Genomic DNA, 18,648 nt, shown 5'->3' with positions numbered 1-18,648 from the left:
GGCGTTGGGGCTTCTCCGCATCACTTCAGGTTAAATTAGTTTCCTCCCGGCGGTCAAGCAGCTTCCACCCAATCTCGCTGCACCCACGAAGTATACGGCCACAATATCGTCCTGAACGGACAAATAGATTAAAACGCTATTTATTGCTTTCGAGGATATAGTATTATGCAAGAACACACCCGACCCACCAAGTCATACACAAACAACCGTCTTAGAACCACCTGAATTATCAATTGACAAGCCTCTATATTGGCCATGTATTAGAAGTGGAAGAACAAGTATAACATGAACAAAACCAACCCATCTAGACGCCTCGGATTGCGCTGTTCTACTGACAGCAGTCCGAGCATAATGCACAACTTTCAGATGCATAAGCCATGAATCGTTACTCAAAACTCATCTGTATCTCACCCTCCCCTCCATCTCCAAAGTCATGGTCAGCCCAGGCGTTCGGCTCGAGAGCCATAGCACCAAGGGCGCTCGCGCCAACACCAGCTGGCATCGTCACTGAAGATCGCAGTGGCGGTCTCGATGCATGAGGGTCAATGTTAGCAGCCGTTGAGGGCTCGAAAGAGGACTGAGTACGCTCAGGCGGTTCATGATAGGATGTATCGAAACTCAGTTCAATCTGTTCCTCTGCCGGCATGGGAGATGTCGTGTCATCCGGCTTGTGACCAGGAGTATGCTCCACAGACGATTGGGCGGTTGGCAGGTCCGTTTTCGAGGCATCCTTGTCAATGGCCGGCGACGATGCGTTCGTGGACGGGCTTGGGGAAGAGTTCAAGTCCAGCTTCATAGGCGGCAATGTTGACTCCAACTGCTTCACTTCAATCATCTCGGATGCGAGTTCAGCCCTGATTGCGTCGATATCAAATAACACTGATCCACCCCCCTCATTGTCGGCTGAACTTCGAGGAATAGGCGAATTGCGATCCACGTCGTAAGTTTCCCAACCTTTCTTTTGGGCCAATTTCCCGCGCTTGAACAGACCAAACCGTTTCTTATCCGGCTTAGCTTCGGCTTCCTTTCGCGCCTCTTCGATTTCCCGAATTAGCTCCCTCTGTCTCTCACCGTGATTATCCGGGTCAGGGTCTTCGATTTCGGCGAACTCCTCACTCAGCACTTCCCATCCAACTTCTTTCAGAAGTCGAGGCATTGCCGCACGGTAGTCCATATGCCCGTTAACAAGCTTCGTGACATCGAAATTCTCCAGCCCAGGGACGCCCTCGACCTGAGCAAGACCTGCAACACGCATGATACCACCACTCGTGGCGCGGAACAGGTATCCCAAAATCCAATCATTCGAGCTATAACCATTGACAAAACGGCCAGCGACAACGCTGCGAGCTTTCAGGTACTCATCTTTGTTCGCAACAATCGGGGACCCGAAAAGGTAGACATTCTGGATCAGCCCGTGGGCACCCTTGTCTGCGAGTTCTTTCAGACAAGAAAAGATAACCCTTGAACCGAGTGAAAATCCAAGCAATGTCACAGGGCGCTTCCCAAGGTTATGGGCCATGAGCGAATCAGCGAGAATCAGTCCGGCGGCATTTGCCCGTGTCAGAGAGACATTCCAGGGATTATCAATGAGGTATGAAAGTTTGGAAAGCACAAGTGGAAGTTGCAGTGATGCCACGAGGGCCACCAATACAGTACTTCCGAGAATTTGTTGCAATCCCTGAGTCAACGCCTTAACTTGAAGTTAGCAAAATACAACCATACCTGGAAGAAGGCTAACACTCACCTCTGTACCCAAGATCTTGATAGTATCACCCATACTCTGCAGCATTTCAGGCTCCCATAGGACTGAGTATAGGTCTCCCATAATGGGGTCAACTGTACTGAAGGGTAGCCGTACATCGTCGACTTTACCCGTCATCCAGCCAGACACAGTAACAATCAGGTTGACTCGCTTGTTATTATGCAAAGGGCGGTATTCGAAAGTCTGGACAGCGCCCATGCGTCTGTGAGAGGCTTTCAATCCAATCGTACTACCGGTCAATGTAGCACCCGAAGCGATGAGAGCTGTGCCACCTGCTCCGCCTAGGAAGGCACCGGTGCCCGATATCCCCACGGTAGTCAAGCCAGCTGCGAGACCAGCGCCGATAACGGGGGCCAGCAGTCCAGCTGAGAGGCCAATAACAAGGCCGCCGCCCACCGTGGCTATACCCATGATCATATACTTCCGTTTAAGCGCCAACTTGCGGCGTTTTTCCATGTTTTCAGATTCATCCCAGGTTTCCTTCTCGGCCGCCTCCTGCATTTCGAGAGCGTCAATGACCCTCTTCTCGAATCGGGCTATTTGAAGCCACGGCACTTCCATGGATTTGCCGACTCTTTCTAACAGAGTTCTGGAGCGGGAGTCATATGATGAATCAGCGATAAGGACCAGGAAAAGGTCACACAGTACAGTCCATCGGAGATCGATATCTATTTTAGACGACATGGGCATTTGAGATGGGGTCCTGACTTCTGGTAGGTCCTCTCCTTCGTGCATTTCATAGGGAGGGGGCGAGGTGGACAGGGACGACCTGTCTAGATCTGTGGACAAACTACCCCGACCACCTTCTTTCAAACTGGGAGACGCAGTGGAGGAAATTGACTTCTTGGGTGCATCTTCGTCCTCTGCCAAGGGATTCTTAACCCTCGCATTTTGCATGAGTGGTCGAACGAGATCCGAAGGTTGGACGCCGTGTTCAGCGAGTTGTTCGATCATCACCTGCTCTGCAGCATCGATTTCCATATGAGCATAGACCCTAGCCATCATCCCTTGGCCCCACTTTCGCATCGAGTCGACGCACTTTTGTCTTGCTTTGCGTGTGCCTCGAGTTTGAGGGGCTCTTTCCATATCACGGGTCATTTGGTATATAGACAATCTCACCACTCCAACGTATGCTATCCTTTGGCTTTCAGTGAGAAGGTCTTTCGTTGCCTGCAGCTGGCTGGTGGCATCACGAAGATCGTCGTCTTCGATACCGGCCGCATTGGCCGCCGATTCCTTGAAAAGGTAGCCCGTATCCTCATCCAGACTATTCACAGACTCCGCGTCATCGTCGAGCTGGACGCGAGTGTATCCCTTTCCAGCACCGCCCAGCCCACTGTAGACCGCCTCATTATCTTCAGTTTTGGCCCCGCGCGCAACCAGACGACCATAGTCATCGTAGACATCAAATTCGTCAAGAGCGGGCATTTCCCTCCACTCCTCTTCGCTTTCGTCTTCTGATTCATCCTCCGACTCCTTGGCTTCATTGAGTCGCTGATGAGACCATTCCGAAGCCTTCAGATTCGCGCGTTTCTTATGCTTGGAGTGGCGTGGAGCGGCAGTGTCAGGGGTTTCCGACTGAGCCTTCTCTGTGTACGGCGGGGGCGGGGCGTCCTCGGTAGCGGAAGGAGAGCTGCTGGGGGGTCCTTGTTTTGTCGCATCTATGGATGTCCCTGCATCTTTCTTTTGTGCGATGTCGGTTCGGTCAGTACCCGGTGCTGCTGTAGACGTCGGTGCATCAGGAGTCTCGTTGTTGTCTTCTTTGATGGCCCGACTTCCCTCCACCGACTGCTTCGACGTCGATTCCCCTGGGGATTTTTCGCCTCCCCGCTCACTTCCCTGGTGGCCATCAACGGCAGTCCTCCCAGAGACAGACTCCTGGACATCGTGAAATTCTTCCTGGTTTTCGGACGCCTCGCTCATGGACTGTGCCTGTCTGGGGCGCGGCCGAATGGGAAGACCGAAATCGTCTACGTCCTCCGGTCCCCCTTGCGTGTGCCCTGTCGGAGTTGCAGCGGGCTTCGCACCCGCATCGCCTCCGAGAGGACTGACGTTTTCCTTCTGACTAGTAACATCGGGAGCGATATTATCGGCACTGGCGTCCGGGGTTGTGGGGGTGGTCGTCGTCGCAGGGCGGGAATCTGCCGAAGCATGCAAGTCTGCTGGTGGTTGAGAATGATCGGCGGAGGGGTGGTGAACAGGGGCACTTGAGACTGAGGTCATTCTTTCATGGGCGTTTCAGGTTGATATGATCTTGCGGTCGCCTCGAGTCGGGTCTCTGTTCCCTGGGATTACCGCCGTGCACGTTCCTGCATAGACCGGGCAGAAAATGACCCATTCGCGCGAAGGCTTCGACGCTATGATTCCTCCGAGGTGTGAAGTGGTCTCCCACCGGACCGAAGTTCTGACCGTGTCTGTCAACCCTGTGAAAGCTTCCACTGGAGTCTATGAGCGGTTTGGAGTAGAGAATGGAGTTCTGATGCAACAACTTGAGTCGAGGGAGGAGAAATCGGTGATCTCCTAACAACGGGTCGTTGGTATGTAGCGAGTGGCCATGCAGGCAGAAACGCAGCAATTGTGGAAAAGAAAACGACAGGAAATGCAGGAAACGAGGATCTAGTCTATAGAGAAGAAGGAGAGGTCCAGTCCGAGCTCGATCACAACGTGTTTATTTGTCGACAGTGAACGATTTCGGGACTGGAGGTGGAAGCCAAACCTGCGACCGGGCGAAAGTGGTGCAGCACGAGGTACCGAAAGCGGCAATGGGAGCCCCATGTGGTTGCGGACGACCATCACGTCACCCTTTCCATACTAGTAGTACTTGCCTCAGTCCCGACAAACATCCTCTTCCGGACGACCTCGACCAAGAGACTCTTCGCTCATTCCTCCGTTGGATCCTTCATTCTCCTTCTCTCCGATCACCTCCTATGACCAGTTGCCCTCCCTCGCAGCCGACTGGTAGTAGTCGGGCATGGTATTCTTACATAATCACATCTCCAGAAACCTCCCAGGCTGAATAACCTCCTTTGGGCTCGGAATATCACCGAATCCGATCTGCATGGGCTAGAAGGATCTCACTCGTGCAGGACGCCGCCCTACTGGACCATGGAGCATCGTCAGCCAATCCAAACTACTTACCTAGGTTTCTCTATGGTCTTGGCTCCGGAGATTGTTGACTTTCTGGCAATGCAGTGTCACAAGCTCTGCTTTTCTTTCAGGACATGTAGTTGGCTGTCCCCAAGATCATGTATCGAGGCATCAGCACAGAATCACAGCCTCTCGTTGATATCAGACGGTGCTGATAGAAATGCAGCACATATGGAACAATAATCCCAACAGGACGGCTCAAGAAGAAGACTTGATGGAAACACCCTGGTCAGCCTCGGAGTACTTCGTCCCTCCGAGCGGAGATATCAAGCATGCCAAGAAACCATCTCCAAGGCCATGATGGCTTGCAGGGTATATAATTAGGGCAAAACGCGGTTTCGACCGAATACTACTACAATGGAATGGGTCTGGCCTAGGCAAATCGGAAGTTCGACACTACCGAGGGCCCGACGGAGAATGTCTGCTGCATAGAGTACTCCATACAAAAGCCTGTGCTAGAGTTTAGGCTGGAGGCTTGGGGCCCGAAATTGAGCCAGGTCCAACGTCGTATTGACTCGGAGTACACCTTCCCTATAAGAACACGCCTCCCGCCTGACCTTTACACAAACTGCTGCCATAAACAGGAGTCCCGCTCGTCTGACATCAACTGATCTACATGCAGCGCATCCTACTATACCAAAATCTACCTGATATATGAGAAAAAGATACTAAAAGTCTGGCATCCCAATAAATAACTTCACGAACATGGACCCGAGCCTGTCTAAAATCCCGGCAGATTCGGCACTACATACACACTGCCTTCTGGAACCCAATTGTTGACCTCCCCCCCTGTTGTAGGAGGCACTGGCCTGTGATGTCCGCTGTCTCCCGGAGACATCTGCTGTTGTGGCCCTCCATACGCATATGGTCCGAGCATAGGCGGCGGATAAGTCGCCAACTGTTGCACTGCAAAATAATTCTGGCCACCAGGGCTGGCCTGACTGGGCGCCCAGATTGGGCCTACTGATGGCCCTGGTCCATAAGTTCCCGGCATGGGGTGAAAATTAGGTATTTGGGAAACGTCTGGGTCCATTCCCACTGGGGATGGGTCACCAGAACCAAAGCCTGTTGGGTTGTTCAAGGTGTCGGGGGGCTTTATGGGCGTTCCTGTCGCTACCTGAAGACCGTGCTTGTCGCCCACCGACTTTCTTTCTTGAAGACGTTCATACCAACTTCGACCTTTTACACCGATCACATATAACCATCGGCTTGGGATCCTATACTTTTTATCCCCACTTGCTTCGGTAAGTTTATGATTCAGGGCGTCCAGATAGGACGCAACTTTCACTGCTTGTGGCGTCACTACTTCGCCCATGGTTCCTGCACTGACGGAAAAGTGTATCTTCAATAGGGACATCATTGCGGCGGCCACCCGGGCGTAGATGATATTGGGAATCTTCCGCAGAAGGTCCGTATCGCAAGTGAGGAAGAAATCCAGCATCTCTTGAGCCGCATTCATCCATTTAATCGTGATATCTATGCGGGCGGCGCTCAGTGGGGTGTTGTCGCGTTGCCCTTCACTATCAGGTCTTGGGAGCGTATAATACTGCTCTTTGATCGACTCTGGGCGGCGATACCCTTCACCAACGGCGAGTTCATATATGGCCAAGTTGGTGTAGTGGTATTCGAACGCCGTTGTAACTGACCATTCTAGGTATGAGCTTTGGCCTGGAAACGATCGCGCATTGGGTGTCCTACCATTTGACATCTCAAGAGAGAGATTCTTCTTCCAGCTCTGCATACGATCGTCAAACCACCTCAAGATCGCGTGAACTCGCATGTCCGACAATGGGCTGGTAACACTGGTGTCATCCAGGCCAAACGAAGTTATAGCTTGATCGACGATCCTCTGCAGCTGGAACCATACGGCAATCTGCCTGTCCTCGGCGTGTGGCGAACTCTCAAGATGGATCGTACACTTGTTCATCCATTCGTTCCAAGACAAAAGGTTCGGCCTGCGTGTCTTCATTGCAACACTGTTTCACGGGTCAGCGACACGTCTTCCAATTCAAACACGTGATGGCTTCTTACGTGGACGCTAAGTGGTAACATCCCAGAACTGCTCTCGCTTGCTGTGCAAAATGTTCATCAAACACACCGCGGCTATTGGCCTTGCTGTTCAATTCTGTTGTTTCGTTGCCCCCTGATGCCAGGCCTATCTCCAGAGCCATGGTGGCCGCAATATGAGTATATTGGTAGTACTGGAGTTTCAGCGGCGAATCTGGCGGGTAATAGAAAATGATCATGAGCAGGAGGGCTTGAACCAGCTCCAAAGACTTATCACCGCAGACAAAGAACCGCTCCGCATAAAGTCGAACCAATTCTTGGTTGAGAATGGCCGCCAGAGTGCCATCCACAGACAGAGCTGCTGCCGCCAACACCGAGAGGAACAGGACCGGCTTTGAGCGCCGTAACAGGGAAGCAGTGGTATCTGGAGGGAGCCAGACCACAGGAGCGAAGACCATCAACTCAGTCACGAAGAAAACCACCAGCTTTTCAGCGCATTCCATGGAGATGACACCCAATTCAATGACATCAGGACCAGGCGGCGTCTCCGAGAGTGATTGGGTGAAGGTCGGGGTAAAGGACGTCAAAGGGAAGCTAGTTTCGCGAGGAGGTTGAAGAGGGAATTCGGGGGAATGGGCGTCGGCATGTCTCGTGGACCATGATTTGCTGCTTTGGGTCTCCAGAATCGGTGACAAGGTCTCCTTTTGATCTGTCTTGGGGTCGGATTCCAGCGAAGTTTCCATGTCGCTATCAGAGCTCTCGGAGTCGCTCTCATCCACCTGCAAGCGGCCTTTCAGAAGCGAGCGCATCTGTCGCATCTCCCTCTCCAACTGGGCAACTCGAGAGTCGGTTCTCTTGCGCGGCCGTCGCTTCTGCGGCGCTACAAAGACACACGCCCTCTTTGCCTTGGCGCATCTCTGACACTGATTGGGAGAGATGCTATCGGGTAGGCAACGGACTTTGAGGCTACGGCATGACTCGCAGGACCTGTTTAGAGGGGGCGTGGGGGCCTTTTGTTGGCCGGCACCAGGGTCACCAGGTGTGGTTGGTGTCGTCGACATTCTCCGTCATGAGCCGTCGTTCTCCGCCTGGAGCTGGATATGCAATTGTTATTGTTGATGGTGAAGGCAGCTATATGCAAAAACGCGTGACTGTAACCGAACCTGATCGACCCTTGCGACGCAGCAGACATCCATCTCTGACGAATCGAACTCAGAGGGTTCCACCGATATGAAAGAGGTAGGAAGAAGCCCAGCGAGAGGAAGGAGTCAAAGAGGCAACAGTTGAATGATCAAGGTCATTGCAGCCGGATGGAACGATGAGACTGCATGGTTCTGCCGGGATGATATACGAAAGGTGATAACGAAGAGGGGAAAATACATCAACCCGGTCACTGGTGCCAATAAGGATGGATTGAACCCTGAGCCACTGAGGCAAAGGGGGGTTTATCCTGGAAGGTACCCAATTGGCCAACAGGTGGTGGACCGAGTGGAAAACAGGACGCGGTGTACTCAGAGTAGTCATGTGATAAGCGTCTATTCCACTTTCCACGCTAGGCCACTGCCGAGGATGATACACTACTAACAATCATAAGCTAATGAAAATTATAGGACTGAATGGGATTTGCGGCTAGCCACCCGAGTTAAACCCGCGGGTTCCGGCCGTTGTGGCAGAAAGACCTCTAGATGGCATGCCGAATGCCAAACCAGGTGTACTATCCAGGGAAGCTGGAGCATACAAAACCTTTCACACTCCTTTCTAGAAGCACCCGTTCCGGAGAACCCCATTGCTTGTGACTATGACACGCAGAAAACAAGGACCGGTTGCATGGAGCCCTTCCGGGTATCGGGTGGGCGGTGCCTGGCTGAAGCTCCATCCCAAACGCCAACCAACCATCGTGTCCCGTGGATCGGATTATCCTCTTCCCTCTCAGGGGATCCTGCACCAAAGCACCACAGATGAAACACATCAGAGGAGCAAAGGGGCAGACTGGGAAGAGATTCTCAAAACCTGGCGAATCATCAAGGATCCTTTCCCCGCAATACTAACATAGTGGCGCCCAAGGCCCCATCCAATGACACCAAACGATTCCGAGGCAGTGACAGATCGTCAGTTGTCCATCTATTGCCCGACCTAGTAAATACTGGAACCCTTTTCCAGCATTGTCGTCTCTGCCATGTCCCGATTGACCGAGAATCCCTTCGGAGGCGAATCGTCCCAGGTAACTGCCCCCTAGGTCTTGTTTGGTCTGAGAACGGGCGTTTCGGTACCAGAGATGCTTGCTTGATATCGTTGCCGATCTCCGAAGGAGGGTCAACATCGTGCGAAGTATCCGGGAGCGTTCCTCTGTGGAAAACGTAGGGGTCCCTCTACTTCCGTGACGTCAGGTACCCTCCGACCACCGTGCACATTGCCGTTTGTGATTTTGTCAACGTTTGGTACAACTGATAGACGGTTGGCCCCTGTTCCGGGCCTAAGCGAAGAATGATCTTGGCCTGTGCCGTCGAATCCACCGTCCCGACTGCTAGATGCGGCGGAATCGGGTTGGCTGACGAACACGCAGCTTCTCGCCAATGCCTGCCTACCTTGGACAGCCAGCTTGTAACCTCGACCAACCATCTGAAGATCGAAGTCTGCAGACTGAAGGGAGGCTATTGGACTCCGTATTAGGCAAATGCGCAAGCGAATTGGCCAACCCTCCTCCGTTATTGCGTGAAGATCATAGTCGGCGACTGGTCGGGGATTGTACCTCGATCGAAAAGGGGCATGGTATTCAAAATTCCTACGAGCTTAGTGGCTAGAGGCTCACTGGGCGGTGTTCTTGGACTCTTTGAGGATCAGGTAATTGTGCGGAGTAAACCGACAACATTAGATTCCACCAGGCATCCATGGAAAATCCTGCAGTTGAGCCCACATAAGCATTGACTCCACCAGCAACGGGACTCGTGCAGACGGGCGGACCAAACCCCGGCGTTGGCTCTGGTGAACAGCGTGATTGCTGGAGAGTAGGCTGGGTCAGGGACAGCCACGGTAGGGGAGAAACTAGTCCGGGACAAGTGGAAGATAAAGTTCCTTGGGAATGGTTTCCACCTGTCACTATTTTGATTCGCGCCCCTTGGGCAGGCTTTTCTGGCTTCCTCTTTTCAGCCTTTTACCTAGTGGAGACTGGGGGGTATACCCACCGGTATATGTATCCCACTGCCAGTTGTACGTGGAGGATCAATTCGTAGCTTGGCGATCGGATCCACGACTATACGGAGTACTTTATCCAGCTTATTAATCTTTTTGGTGTATGCGGTAAGATGATTTGGGATTCCAAGACTTATGGGAATTAATTGATTAGGGGGGAGGAATCGGCTCGGACGATTGGGCCCGGAGTCTTGCGCAATTGGAGCTACCATATGGCCATGACGCGGCCCTCCCCGTTTCTTCCGTGGCCAAAGAATGAGACCAGTCATGACAAAGGGGGATCCCGTACAGTCATTGCTCGAGGGTAGATAGACTCACACGGTGCGGATATTTGAACAGAGAAGAAAATAAAAATAACAATAAAACAAAGATAAAATAAAATATAAATGTGAAATAAAATATCGGAGATAGAATATATGCGATAAAAAAAGAATCAGAGATCGGCACCACATCTAGACTGCCAAGGCCCACAAGGCTGTTGGTTTCCAGCGATTTGAAGGTTGCCACTGCAGCATCAGCAACGGCGGCAACCGAGCACGCGACTCCCGTTAAAGACGACCGATTCATCTCTGTCGATCTCCGATTTCCCGCTCTCGTTGATCCATCTCTTATATACATACATCGCCAGATCTCGACGATTATCCTTTTGTCGCCACGTCACCGCATTCGACTCGACTGTCTTACTCATTGACTCTGATCCTTCCTTTCGTTTAGTGTCCTGCCTCCCCTTGTCGCGCCCCCCCGGCAGAGCCTCGCCGCCATCAAGCCTCATCCTGGCCTTGTACTACCCTCCTTCCAGACACTCCCGACGCCTCCACGCTCTGTACAACTCAGTTTGAGCATGTGTGCCGATTGCTTGGTTTAGGCGCGTCTTTTATATACTCTTCGTTATTCATGATGTGGATATCCAGGTTCTGTGTCGGCCTGTGCGGCCTGGCATCAGTTGCTCTGGGTGCCGCCAATGCCCGTGTCGACTTCATGGGTGTGAGAGATAAGATGGCAAAAGACTATACTAATGAAGCCGTATCGGCTGAGAAATACTTTCGTGAGTGCGCCATCGATCCCGCAGCGTTTAGAGACAAATCACAATTCTGACTGGCATCGATTAATAGATGAATCATCGTAGGTGTCGATCCAACCGTCTTCGTTCGTTCCATTCACTAATCCATACTGATTCCAGCTTCCATTATCACTACGACGGGCGGTAGGTTTCCATGTCGCTCCGCGCGGGTGCCCTGTGCTGATCGCCGATCCTTAGGTTCGCGTCCCACGCCCTCCCAGACGAAGAAACAATCCCACACCTGTCGGCTCTCATCCGAACCTATCTTTCGACCATGGCAGACATCGGTGTTGAGACCTGGATCATGCACGGAACGCTACTGGCGTGGTGGTGGAACCAGAAGGTTGGTGCCGGCATCGCACAAATCGAACCACGTCTCGCAGTACTGACCACCCCTAGATCTTTCCGTGGGACAACGACATCGATGTGCAGATTTCCGAACCGTCAATACACTTCATTGCCGAATATTACAACATGACCGAGCATCATTTCGACATCCCCGGGGTCGAAGGCGGCCGCACCTACCAGCTTGAAATCAACCCCAACTACGTTATCCGGTCGACGGCCGATAAGCTGAACGTCATCGATGCGCGATGGATCGATACATCCTCTGGCCTCTTCATCGACATCACAGCGGTGCGAAAGGATGATCGCCGGAGGGAGAAGGGCTATCCGGGCGCATTAATGTGCAAAGATGGCCATCGATTCGACGTGAGTCGTCTCTGAGGACCGTCGTATGTGTACCTCTTGTGCTGACCCCTTGAAGGAAAACGATATTTTTCCCCTTCGAAATAGCCAGTTCGAAGATTTCCCCGTCAAGGTCCCCTATGAATATACCAAGCTGCTCCAGGAGGAGTACGGCTCCAAGTCTATAACTGCAACGAGTTTTCAAGGGTGCGTGTGCATGTTGATCTGATCTCGGAGATGGAATAGCCTACTGATATCTGTCTAGACACCACTTCAACGAGGAAACCATGCTGTGGGATGACAAGTCAGTGAAACCCTATCGACCAATCTTCGACCGATGACTTACAACTTCCAGGTCCCGAAGATCATTACGCCGACGTCGTAACGCCAATCTTCCCGTCCGAACCACACCTCTGGAACATTTCTTCTCCTAATTCCCAGACCGGTCGGACAAAACGAGATATGTATAAGACTCTGGACATATATACTTTCCTGCATGTATAAGGCGTTCCGTTGTTACTGATACTATGTGCATGTGCTCACATCTTGTTTGTCTTTCTTAATCCTGGCGATGACTGGAGTTTGGTTCTGGCTTATTTGTGTATATACAACAGGGGCTCCTGCCATAGATATCTTGGTCTTTCCGCGTACTTGGAGAGTGAATATACTTCTGCCTAATAAGCTCAAAAGCCACGCCAAAGCCACGGAGAAGTCCGGGCCTTCGATAATGGAGCCCCGTCGTATTCGGTAGACGGCTAATTAATTACAGTTTTGCACAGCCTGGCAATTCAGTCACCGATCAGATAAGATGGCGTCGCCTGACATGGCCGAATTTTCGTCCCCAAGGCACAGGCCAATGGAGATGGTCCATCTGATACGGTTACGGTTTGATCGTTCAATCTCCGATGCTTGAGCGTTTCTTTATTCTGATGCTGCCTAGAGAGATACGAGGTCCATATGGTAAAGGATTCATCTGAGGTGCATTGCATGTCGTTCTGCGTATTCTGTCCACGACAGACGAGGAAGAAAGAAAGAGATCTGACATACATGGAAGGCCATTAGTAATGCGAACGGTTTCTAGCCAATGATCAGCGGCCAATTGCCGGTTCCGGCCAATCAGCGGCACCCACCGGTCCCTGAAACTCCACTATGAGTCGATGACTGATGAGCTCCAACTCTAACGGATTTGTGACTCCTCTAGTGCTCCATCCTGGCCCTTCTTGTTTTTATTATTCCCCTCTCCCATTATCCAAACGCATCCTCCCTCTCCGAAGAACAGTATTTCGTGGTTGAGGATGAGGCAGCGTGTGGAATTTTACCTCCCTCCGATCTCCGCCACGTCGTCATGTCGTCACACCCTTCGCAAGCCTCTCAATCAATAAACCCCGTCCCTGGGGATTCTCCCTCCACCTCCACTTCTCACTCAACCTCTCATGGTGCCCAAGATTCCTCGAGTCATCGCAGCTGTGTGACCTGTCGCCGAAGGAAGGTCCGTTGCAATAAGAGATGTCCGTGCTCGAACTGTGCCCGTGCCGGCATTGAATGCGTCTATCCGCCTCCCGGCAGAGCTCCCCGCAAGACCAAACGCCCGCAGGATGCAGAGTTGTTGGCTCGACTAAGGCGCCTGGAGGGTGTAATTGAACATCTCAGTGAGCAAAATGCGACATCTGCCCGCCAACCTTCCCCGGAACAGCAAAATGTCAACATCCCCGCTACCGCCACCACTACCACTAATGAGCCCTCTCAATTTGCTCCACCCCCGGCCGAGGAAAGCGCCGGTTGTCCTTTCAATCTCGACCCGAAGAAACCTTTGCAGCCGCGGAACTTGCAGCATGAATTTGGGAGACTCGTCATTGACGAAGGTCGAAGCCGATATGTCAGCAATCGCTTCTGGGCGAGTCTTGGGGATGAGGTATGTTGTGAAGCTTCTATGGTCCTTCCATCACCCATGCTGATGTTCCGCTTTCCAGATTGAAGAACTGCAGGATATCCTCGATCCGTCCTCGTCAGAGGATGAGGACTATCCCTCTCCAGAGTCGAACTCCAACTCTGCTCACTCCGCCAACCACGATGGGTTCCTATTCGGATTCTACTCGCTCTCCCATTCTCTCCGCAGCTTCCACCCGCCCTCCGCGAAGATCCCTTTGCTGTGGAATGTCTACCTGGAGAATGTGGCGCCGTTAGTGCCCATTGTCCATAAACCCTCTGCGCAACAGCTTTTTGCAAATGCCGCGAAATCTGTTGAGATGCTGGACAAGAACTCGGAAGCCCTACTACTCGCTATGTCTTTTGTCTCAATTGTTAGCCTGACTCCTGAGCAATGCTTGTCTCTGCTGGGAGAAGAGCGTGACGCCGCGGTGGGTCGATACCGCTTCGCAGTCGAGCAAGCCTTATCCAAAGCCAACTTTCTAAACACTCAAAACTTGATTCTTCTGCAAGCCGCGGTGATATTCCTGATTGGTGTGCGTCGAGAGGATGACACAAAGTTCGTTTGGGCCATGACAGCTCTTGTCCTTCGCCTTGCCCAAGGCCTTGGCCTCCACCGAGACGGCACCAACTTTGGGCTGAAACCATTTGAGACTGAGATGCGACGGCGTCTGTGGTGGCATATTTGCCTGTTGGATATCCGCTCGTCTGAGGATCACGGAACAGAGTTCCAAATCCATGAAAGAATCTACGATACAAGGCTCCCGCTGAACGTCAATGACGAGGATCTCACACCCGACATGCAGGAACCCCCTCAGGAACGAGTTGGGTTCACGGACATGACATTCTGCTTGATCCGTTGCGATATCACCGTCGCTCTTCGACGGGTAGGCTCTGGGTGTCCGAATAAGAACGTTCCCGGGCCTCGAGAGCCATCCCCTGAACACTGCGGGCAGTTGATCCAGATGATCAACCATCGTATCGAGGAGCGGTATCTGAAATACTGCGACAACACAGTACCTATACAGTGGGTGTGTGCGACCATTGGCCGTCTTATTCTCACGAAGTTATGGCTGGTTGTCCACCACCCTATGACCAGACCGTATGAAGGACTGAATTTGACCAATGCGTCTCGCGAAAGTCTGTTCAAGACTTCTGTGGAAGTTGCCGAATTTGCTCAATTGTTGACGACGGAAAAGAATACTCAAAAGTGGAATTGGCTATTCGCCACAAATATGCAGTGGCATTCTATAGCCTTCATCCTGTCAGAGCTTTGCGTTCGCCCTCTCAGCCCATTGACCGATAGAGCTTGGAATGCGGTCAGCTCTCTCTACGAGGATTGGATCCAGACGTCGAAACAGAGAAAGGGAATGCTTTGGCGGCCACTTGCGCGGTTGATGAAACGCGCGGCTGCTTTCAGGGCGAAACAGAAGGAAACTCAAAACCAGCTGGGAACTGCTTCTGCATGCGATGATCCTACATTGTTCTCTCTCAGCGATAAACCGGGAATTACTGTGCCCCCTCCCATCCTTCCCCAATTCCCACCACCACCCATGTCATCAGACACTGCGTCAAGGGGGGTTGTAAGCACCCCTCCGGGGAGCAGGCTGGACATGGACTTCGACATCCGACAAGGCCCAATGGACTTGTTCCAGGAGCTGTTCCCTAACGTGGATTGGCTCTCTGTTCAAACCTCTCAAGGGGCTCCTGGTTCTCAAATGGCCACGAACCAACCCCCGACTACCGACATCAACACATCAGATGTCGTCGCTGACGGGTTGATGGCGCCTGCCGAGTCCCAGCAAGATCCCGCTATGCAGTTGAGCTGGAACGAATGGGACCAAGTCATGCGAGATTTCCATACGGACGTGCAAGAAGCACAGTCTGCCTACCCGATGAACAACATGAACGTTTTCGACTGGCTTCCTTGACAGGCTCACTGTCGGAATGCCCTCCACACTCCCCACTCGCCGCTCATTATCTCCCCTCTCATATTGACACTTGTGAATACAGACACCTCACTCTCCAAAATAATGACCATGATGATGTACGATTAGGCCTAATGGGTTCTCAAACCTTCAATCAGACGAGCTGGTCTTTCTGGTTACCTCTTACCCTAAAACATATTCCGTGTATTATAGCTCTGTACATTACTGCGATCTCTCCAATTCGGACAGGCAAAGTGAAAATAGGAAATACTTATACCCCAAGCCCTTACCTCTTAGATCTCAGTCGAGACAGGTGGACCATTACGTATACCCCAGATACAATCACGTGACCTAGCATGTGTACACAGTAGCTTCATGGAGCACCAACTCACACCCTCACTCCCAACGCCACCCCGCAACAATCCAATCCCCACGTCGCCTCTGACCCCAATCACGAAAGCTACGCCTACAGCCAACATGCCCGCAAAGCGCACGACCGCCCCGCCAGCCCCGGCCTCGACAGCCGCCAAATCGCTCTCCTCCGGCCCGAAGACCCTCACGGCGAACTCATCCATCTACGACATTGCCTACCATGTGTGGCAGCAGTACCTCGCGACGACATCACAACGCACAATGCTTCTAGACGCTTTCATGGTGTTCCTGGTGGTCGTCGGCGCGATCCAATTCGTGTACTGTGTTCTGGCGGGCAACTTTGTACGTGATCCATCCCATCCATCCATACTCGAGAACGAGCTCCAAGGGCGGGGCAGAAGAAAACATGAGAGGAACGGGAGAAGTAGCTGACTTAGTCTGCCTACGGTAGCCTTTCAACGCGTTTTTGAGCGGCTTCTGCGCCGCCGTCGGCCAGTTCGTCCTCACGGCCAGTCTGCGCATGCAGACGAGTAACGGCGTCCCGAAGGAGGGCGCGAAGCCTGCGGCCGCGAAGGGGAAGAGCGAGTCTGGTGTTGCTGGTGCAGTTTCTCATGAGAGGTATGTGTCTTGCTTGGTGGACGGACCGTGGGTCGCGTCGGGTGGGTGTGTCGAACGGCGGTGTTGACAGGTTGTTAGGGCCTTTGCGGATTACATCTTCGGGAGCTTGATTCTGCACTTCTTCTGTATCAATTTCATCAACTGAACCGAACTTGGTCGTCGCGCGTGGGTTGGCGCTGCTTCGGTTGTTTCCCTGGTGGATTGGTGTGCTTGTGCGCTCTGGTATCGGACGCGGCGCTGACGCTGACGCTGATGCTGTTGCGGGCTAGCCGTTATGATCCTTCGGTCCAGTTGCATCGCATTGTGTATATCGCGTGGCGTGATGGCTGTGTTCCGCTGAAATATATCCCCATCGCTTAGAGCCCATGGGCTGTAGCTACGCCCTGCTAGACTGTATTGTATGTTCGGGATCATCCAATGTTCTTTTCTTCGTCAGGGTATAGTCTATCCGTAGAATATGTAGTTATTATACAGCCCGGCTGGACGGCTAGAATGCCCGGCCAGGTTTCCTCTTGATTTGCGGCTTCTTGACCACACTTCCGCCGCCACTGTTCCCATTGCGCGCCCCGGACGACGACGACGATGCCGTCACACCCCCGACCTTCTTGCCGGTGATGGCTGGCCGACGCACAACGGAGCCGACTTCTACCTCCCTCCTCCGGCGCGTCGGGTCGTTCCGCTCCTGCTCACGTAGCTTCTCGGCCGCAGCACGTTCCCGGTCGGCGGCGATCTGGCTCTCGATCTCCATGCGACGGTTGAATTCGTGCTCGGTGACGCGGCGCTCGCGCTGCGAGTAGCCCTTTTCCTTGACAGAGTAGAAGACGCCTCCGAGTTCCGCGAGCCACTGGTAGGTACAGGTTAGTGGGAGTTTTGGCTTTAGGTTACCGGAGGTCACTTACATGGGGGTCGACGGCGGTCACGGTCGACATGTACTCCTTGCTGGTGAGGATTAACTCGTGGTAGACGACATATTCGGGCACGTAGCCCAGGCCGTAGAGGGCGCTGGTGGGGTGCAGCTGCATGGTGACGCTGGTGCGCAGGTTGATGAACTCGCCGATGCCCTTGACGCGGGCGGCCTGGTGGTAGTAGCCGGAGCAGATGCACTTGCGGATGACGTCCCAGTCGGTGCCGCAGCTGACCAGCGGCATCTTCTGCGCGACCATGATGTCGTGCAGCTGGTCGCGGACTTCCTTGGCGCGGCGCAGCGCCTTGGAGTGCAGGAAGTGTTTCGTGCACCAGCTGTCCGAGAAGCCGTTCGACTTCCACTGCGTGTACACGTGGAGGAGCGTCAGGTGGTCGGACTCCGGGACGAAGAACTTCTCGCGCGCCGCGTCCGACTCCTCCTGTCGCTCTTTGGGCCGGTAGAAGACGCTCGGCACGGAGAGCATCGAGACGATCGTCAGCATCTCCTCGCTGCAGCCGTATTCTTCGGCGGCGGTGATGATGAGCTTCGCGAGAGGCGGGTCCATGGGGAAGGGTGTCATGCGGCGGCCGAGCGGCGTGAGGTCGCCGAGGTTGTCGAGCGCGCCGAGGGACCAGAGCTCGAAGAGCGAGGTCGTGATGGTCTCCTGCGGAGGCGGGTCCATGAAGTCAAAGTCGAGCAGATCCTTGACGCCGAGGGACTTGAGGAGGAGGACCGTGTTGGAGAGACTCGTGCGCTGGATCTCGGGGATCGTCTGCAGGTACAGCTCGTTCTTGTACGCCATCTCGGTGAAAAGCCGGTATGCCTTGCCCGGTCCGGTGCGGCCTGCGCGGCCGGATCGTTGGTTGGCGTTGGCCTGCGAGATGGGCGTGATCTGCAGCGTATCCATGCCCATCCGCGGATTGTACACTTTCAGCTTCGAGTACCCCGCGTCCACGACGTACATGATCCCGTCGACTGTCAGACTTGTTTCGGCAATGTTGGTCGCCACGATGACTTTGCGCACGCCGGGCGCGGCGCGTTCGAAGAT

General features: G+C 53.2%; 7 protein-coding genes across 7 annotated transcripts; 3 read left to right on the top strand and 4 right to left on the bottom strand.

Annotated features, from left to right (window-relative positions):
- Window positions 1-83: 83 nt before the first annotated feature.
- BDV59DRAFT_157147 (uncharacterized protein) lies at window positions 84-4,507 on the bottom strand. The gene is made up of 2 exons (XM_073687466.1): window positions 1,745-4,507; window positions 84-1,690 (listed from the first exon to the last, which is right to left on the bottom strand). Exons 1-2 carry the CDS (start codon window positions 3,983-3,985, stop codon window positions 386-388), a joined length of 3,546 nt encoding a protein of 1,181 aa, XP_073542701.1. The 5' UTR covers window positions 3,986-4,507; the 3' UTR covers window positions 84-385.
- Window positions 4,508-5,630: 1,123 nt separating this feature from the next.
- On the bottom strand, window positions 5,631-7,977 carry BDV59DRAFT_206530 (uncharacterized protein; the record flags this gene model as incomplete). The annotated part of the gene is made up of 3 exons (XM_073694811.1): window positions 5,631-6,550; window positions 6,608-6,885; window positions 6,941-7,977. The coding sequence occupies 3 exons, from the start codon at window positions 7,975-7,977 to the stop codon at window positions 5,631-5,633; spliced, it is 2,235 nt and encodes a 744-aa protein (XP_073542700.1).
- Window positions 7,978-9,624: 1,647 nt separating this feature from the next.
- On the bottom strand, window positions 9,625-10,496 carry BDV59DRAFT_157112 (uncharacterized protein). Its single transcript, XM_073687465.1, has 2 exons — window positions 10,099-10,496; window positions 9,625-10,040 (listed from the first exon to the last, which is right to left on the bottom strand). Exons 1-2 carry the CDS (start codon window positions 10,372-10,374, stop codon window positions 9,714-9,716), a joined length of 603 nt encoding a protein of 200 aa, XP_073542699.1. The 5' UTR covers window positions 10,375-10,496; the 3' UTR covers window positions 9,625-9,713.
- Window positions 10,288-12,604, top strand: BDV59DRAFT_189684 (putative mannosylphosphorylation protein (Mnn4)). Its single transcript, XM_073691642.1, has 7 exons — window positions 10,288-11,150; window positions 11,218-11,227; window positions 11,286-11,309; window positions 11,364-11,508; window positions 11,565-12,142; window positions 12,199-12,343; window positions 12,395-12,604. The coding sequence occupies exons 1-5, from the start codon at window positions 11,000-11,002 to the stop codon at window positions 11,889-11,891; spliced, it is 657 nt and encodes a 218-aa protein (XP_073542698.1). The 5' UTR covers window positions 10,288-10,999; the 3' UTR covers window positions 11,892-12,142; window positions 12,199-12,343; window positions 12,395-12,604.
- BDV59DRAFT_189682 (putative C6 transcription factor) lies at window positions 12,605-15,986 on the top strand. Its single transcript, XM_073691641.1, has 2 exons — window positions 12,605-13,764; window positions 13,823-15,986. The coding sequence occupies exons 1-2, from the start codon at window positions 13,198-13,200 to the stop codon at window positions 15,707-15,709; spliced, it is 2,454 nt and encodes an 817-aa protein (XP_073542697.1). The 5' UTR covers window positions 12,605-13,197; the 3' UTR covers window positions 15,710-15,986.
- Window positions 15,987-16,114: 128 nt separating this feature from the next.
- On the top strand, window positions 16,115-17,128 carry BDV59DRAFT_189681 (putative oligosaccharyl transferase subunit Dad1). The gene is made up of 3 exons (XM_073691640.1): window positions 16,115-16,420; window positions 16,530-16,696; window positions 16,775-17,128. Exons 1-3 carry the CDS (start codon window positions 16,184-16,186, stop codon window positions 16,839-16,841), a joined length of 471 nt encoding a protein of 156 aa, XP_073542696.1. The 5' UTR covers window positions 16,115-16,183; the 3' UTR covers window positions 16,842-17,128.
- On the bottom strand, window positions 17,111-18,106 carry BDV59DRAFT_189680 (putative mRNA splicing factor RNA helicase (Prp16)). Its single transcript, XM_073691639.1, has 2 exons — window positions 17,596-18,106; window positions 17,111-17,540 (listed from the first exon to the last, which is right to left on the bottom strand). The coding sequence occupies exons 1-2, from the start codon at window positions 18,100-18,102 to the stop codon at window positions 17,184-17,186; spliced, it is 864 nt and encodes a 287-aa protein (XP_073542695.1). The 5' UTR covers window positions 18,103-18,106; the 3' UTR covers window positions 17,111-17,183.
- Window positions 18,107-18,648: the final 542 nt, after the last annotated feature.

This window comes from Aspergillus ambiguus (assembly GCF_047715705.1).
Source record: "Aspergillus ambiguus strain CBS 117.58 unplaced genomic scaffold BDV59scaffold_70, whole genome shotgun sequence".
Lineage (NCBI taxonomy): Eukaryota > Fungi > Ascomycota > Eurotiomycetes > Eurotiales > Aspergillaceae > Aspergillus > Aspergillus ambiguus.
This window is presented reverse-complemented; position numbering and strand designations above follow the sequence as displayed.